The sequence below is a fragment of the Fukomys damarensis genome, unplaced genomic scaffold (assembly GCF_012274545.1).
Source record: "Fukomys damarensis isolate Sample0158 unplaced genomic scaffold, DMR_v1.0_HiC HiC_scaffold_37, whole genome shotgun sequence".
NCBI lineage: Eukaryota > Metazoa > Chordata > Mammalia > Rodentia > Bathyergidae > Fukomys > Fukomys damarensis.
In genome coordinates this window covers 54,259,593-54,264,780 of record NW_022900949.1, presented here as the reverse complement: position 1 = coordinate 54,264,780, position 5,188 = coordinate 54,259,593, and the positions used below count along the sequence as shown (strand labels likewise).

Sequence of the window (5,188 nt, the reverse complement as noted above, 5' to 3'; positions counted from 1 at the left end):
AATAAATAAATAAATAAATAAATAAATAAATAAATAAATAAATAAATAAATAAATAAAAAGCTGTTGGGGGCTGGGGATTTGGCTCAGTGGCTCCGCTGCCTGCCTCATAAGTGCAAGTTCTCGAGTTCAATCCCCAGTACCAAAAAAACAAAACAAAACAAAAACAACCAAAAGCATTGGTTGTACACATCTATAATCCCAGCACTTTGAAAGGCTAAAGCAGAAGGATTGCTGTGAGTTCAAGGCCAGCCTGGGTTACACAGCCCAGCCTGAACTACACAGCAAGACCCTGTCTCAAAAATAAGTATATTTTTAAAGAAGCTGCTATGAATATTTTTATAACCCCCCCTTTTTAGTACCAGGGATCAAACTCGGGACCTTGCAAATTGCAAGGCAGGTGGCAGAACCACTAAGCTAAATCCCTGGCCCTATTGCTTTTCTGGACAAATGCTTTCAATTAAACTGAGAGTAGGGCTGGGGATTTAGGTCAGAGGCACCATGACTGCCTCCTCACGAGCTCAAGGTCCTGAGTTCCATCCCTGGTAAAAAAAAAAAAAAAAAATCCAACAACAACAATAACAACAAACAAACAAACGAAGAGTAGAATTCCTGACTTAAAGAGTAGGTGAATGTTTAACTTAGTAGAAACTCAAATTGTTCTCCAAAATGTCAAGAGTACTTTTTTCTTTAGAGTGTTTAACTTAAACAACACACACAAAAAAAGATTCTTTATCTCCATGAAGTACAGTATCATTAGGCTGTCATAACTAAATGAGAAGCTATAATGGTTGACTCAGCTTTTTAGTTGTAATAAAGTTTAGTGAATTATTGTACTCAATTTGTCTCTTCAAATGCAACCAAAATAAACTTTTAAAAGTTGGTCTGTCAAAATAACTAGAGTCTTCTAACTAGTGTCAACATAGAAAAATAACTATTAGGCAAATATGATCTATATAGGTATTTTTCCCTTTTGTATTATTTTATAAACAATTATAAAATGGAGAATTTCCTTTATATATCACATATCTACATTCAAAAATTATTTCAAAGCACATTTTAAAGTCAAATAACAACCTGAGATCTATTGCCTGTATTACTATAGCAACACAACTTCCACATCTGACTAATCACATATTTATTTCAAAAATAAGTTAATGCACTTGAGGAAAACTTTTTAACAAGGCTGGTATACAGCCAGTACTAAATAGTTTTTAAATTAACAACATATTGCTATCATTGCCCTGTAATGATGCTACCCATGGAAGAGAAGCAAGCACCAGGTATGTGGTAAGGTGGTTTTCGCTGTTGCTGTTACTGTTTGTTTATATAGCACTGACTTCCTAAAAGGACTTGAGGAAGAAGTTTAGAAGGCTTCTTACTTCAAATCTATTTGGGCTATGTAAGTATCTTCAGTTTTACACAATTTCTTCCTTATTAAGAATTCAATAATACTCAAATTATAAAATAATTTTATAATTTAAAATAAAAACATAAAAAAACTTCAAAGAGAGAAAAAAGGCAAATATAAAGAAAAAATATACGACAAAAACCATCACAATCCTACTTCTATATAGAAGTTATAATATGTATTGGTACAACCAATAAATAATCTAAATGGTATCTACTGTTTTTTGGCTTAACAATTTATCACAATGTCCATAAGCCCTGTGAATGCTAAATGAAAACAAGACAAAAAAATAAGGAATTCATCATTTTCCTCTAATAAATATTCAGAAAGGCAAAGGTACAGATTAAAAAAAAGTGGGTTAGCTTTACTTACTAATTTATAAGACTACATATTAGAAACTATCACAAGAATTCAAATTTATGGACATATTACTTGTACACTACTAATTACCACTGATATGAAATCACCATCATTTAAAATAACAAATTTGAGATTTCAATAGTTTCAGATCCCTAATCACAATTTTGCCTCTAACTTCCTTTTTTACGTGATGAATTATTCAGCCTTTTGATGACTCAATTTCATGTTTTATAACTTTAAATACCATATACTTAAAAATAACAAAATTATAATACAACAGGGAGATCTGACTTACAACTAAAGATTTGCAGTATATTACTCAAATCTTCTAAAGCTAAAATATTTTCAGCTTTTGTATATTAAGTCCTTTCCTATGAAAAATTCAACAGATATTCAAAATTAGAAAACCTGAAAATAAAGACATAAAGGGAAATTTTGGAGATTAGAAAAAAATATATGGGAAAAAATATCAAAAATATATCCCTGAAATATAACTGGCCTGAAAAATGAGTCATATTAAGTCATGGTACATAATACTTTATGTCACAGGGTTATTTCAACAACTCCCCTGTACCCTTGCTTTTACTCTTGCTCTGACCAAACCTATCCTTTCGGCACAGCTCTGCACCAGAATTATGACCAGAAACTGCTATAGCACAGATGAGGCACATTCTAATTTTATAAATTAGAATTTACTATGATACTATCAAAGCACAACTACACTTTCAAAGACAAGAAACCTACCTAAGAGTTCACTGACTGATGCACTACATTAAATTAAGTAACTTGCACAAACTATTAAGAATTCATTCTTGGAGTAACAAAATACAGTAATGATGCGCTTTGAGAAAAGTTCAAACAAATGGGGAAGATTTAACCTAGAGAACAGACTGAGGTATATGATGGTTGTTTTCAAAAACTTGAAAGAGTATCCTGTGAAAGATGAATTAAATTACTCCTCCAGAAATCCAATTAAGAGAAAAATATATTCTGAGGCAATGAAAAGCCACATGAAAGCAAGCACTGTATCCATTTTGTTCTCATGAATGCTGTATATGAATAAAACCTAATTATGTTCTTAGCATATAGTAGTTTCTCATTTTTAATAATCATTAACCAACTATACATAAAAGCATTCTAAGAGTTACAATAGTCCAAAGACCAAATAGGCTGTAAGGAAGCAGTGAATTCTTTGGTCACTGGAGCATGTTACTAAGAAAATGCCATATGATCACTTGTAAAAGCTACTGTCAAGAAGGAGCCAAGCATAAGGTACTGAAGTCTAGTTCAATGAACACTCAGGCCCCTTAAAATTCTTTAACTTCTGTGATTCTAAAAAGAAACTCATACTGTAAAAAACTTTCAAGGGCAAATATAAAAGTTTCAAATGAATAAAGTCTTAATGGTAACAATCTGGAAAATGCATAAAACTGATCACTGTATGACATAAATGATAATCTGATTTTTCTACCAACCTTAAAGATTTTTCAACAACTTGGGTACGATAAACTTCTTCTTGGTCCAAATTTATAGTACAGAAACAATCTCTCATTTTGTTGGGTCCAAGATACGGCAATAAATTTTTCGCTTCACCTGTTGACACAAAAATTAAAACTGGTGTTAAATATCACCAGCGGTTTCATGCTAAGCCTTACATGCTCAAAGATTTCAATCTGAAAGAATATATTATAAGCACCCCAAGAAAACCACCTAGTGACTAGGAAAAGATCAACTGGACCTAAAGGAGACTGGTAGCGCTGAAGGGAGGAACTGTGTTATAAAGGGACACATGAGGTCATATCACATCACTGAAACACCTCAGCTATAAAAGGGCAATCCCCCTACTTATGCTCTCCATTTCATTCCACCAGTACCACCTCAAGGACTTTATTCCACAATTATCCGTCTTTCCTAACCCAGTATTAATTTTCCCTTCTCCTGGATTGTTCCCATCAGCACATAAACAAGTACGGATAGTTCCCAATCTAAAAAGAGCAAACAAAAAGAAAAGTATCTCTTCACTTCACCAGTTCCCTCTTGATGCCACTCCATTACTAGACTAGACATCCTTCAAACTTTTTCAAAAACATCATTTCTAGTCATTACCTCCACTTTCTCACTTTCCATTCATTTTCTGACCCTCACCCATCAGCTTCAGATGCCACTATGACATAGAAAATACTCTAGCCAAGGTCATAAATGCCTTCCATATTGCCAAATCCAATGTTATTTTTCTCTCATCCTACTTTACTTTGCAGCACCATTTAACACGAGAGATTATTAATATCCTTTTTTAAAATGTCCTCTTGGCTTCCATAATACAGTATTTCTGGCTATCTTCCTGTATCACTCTCTACTCGCCCCCTGCTTAAACTTTTTTTTAATCTCTAAATGTTATAATTGCCTCATGATTCAGTTCTGGACCACCTTTTCTTTTTCCCTTTTCTAAGCAAATTTCTGCAGTATAAGGTGTTAATGTTGATGTCGCCCAGTCCTGTATCTCCAGACCTGATCTCCTGGACATAAGAAGTGAATATTCAATCATCTCCTTGGATAGCTAAAAGGCATCTTAGATTTAATAAGTCCCAGACAAACCAATTTGATTTCCTTCCCTAAAACATGCTCTTTCCTCAATCAACCATATTTTTCTTATTTTCACCAACAAAAGGCATCTTAGATTTAATAAGTCCCAGACAAACCATTTGATTTCCTTCCCTAAAACATGCTCTTTCCTCAATCAACCATATTTTTCTTATTTTCACCATTCTCCTAACTCCATACCCAGTCCACGAGCAAATCCAACTACTGTATTTACTGGTATCTCCCAAGTCCAAGCCACAAAATGTCTCATTTGGACAAATATAACAGTTTCCTAATTGGTATTCCTTGCTTCCACTATTGCCCCTCCTCAATCCAGTCTGTCAGCAAGGAGTATAATCTTCTAAACTTATTACTAACTACAGTCCATCAATTCCCTGCTCTAACATCATACTATTTCACATAGAATAAAATTCCATTTCCTTTTTTTTTGGTACCAGGGATCAAACTTGCACTGTGTAAAATTCCATTTCTACACCAGTCTTCACAGCCCTACTAACCGTCCTCTCTGAACTGTCCTCTAACTCTTCCCTGTGTTCCCTCTTTCCACTCATTAGCCATGCCAAGCTTATTCAAGCTCAAGGCCACTACCAAGAAGTGCTCTAGTCCTAGATCACCCCATGGTTGGCATTTTCTTATCAGGTGTCTCCACTCAAATGTCACTTCCTTAGAGAAATCTTCCCTGACTATTTTATCTAAAGTAGATAATCCTGGGGGCCCGGAGTGTAGCTCAGTGGTGTTGTGCCTGCCTGGCAAGGGTAAGGTCCAGAGTTTGATCCCCTGTATAAAAAAAAAAAAAAAAAAAAAAAAAAAAAAAAAAA

General features: G+C 34.1%; 1 protein-coding gene across 1 annotated transcript in view; it reads right to left on the bottom strand.

Moving 5' to 3' along the window:
- Positions 1-5,188, bottom strand: part of Rasa2 (RAS p21 protein activator 2) — a 203,036-nt gene that overhangs the window by 100,807 nt on the left and 97,041 nt on the right. The window contains exon 2 of the mRNA XM_019205121.2: positions 3,245-3,362. Within this exon, the coding sequence (XP_019060666.1) occupies positions 3,245-3,321 (77 nt within the window). The 5' untranslated portion in view covers positions 3,322-3,362. The remainder of the gene's footprint in view (positions 1-3,244; positions 3,363-5,188) is intronic.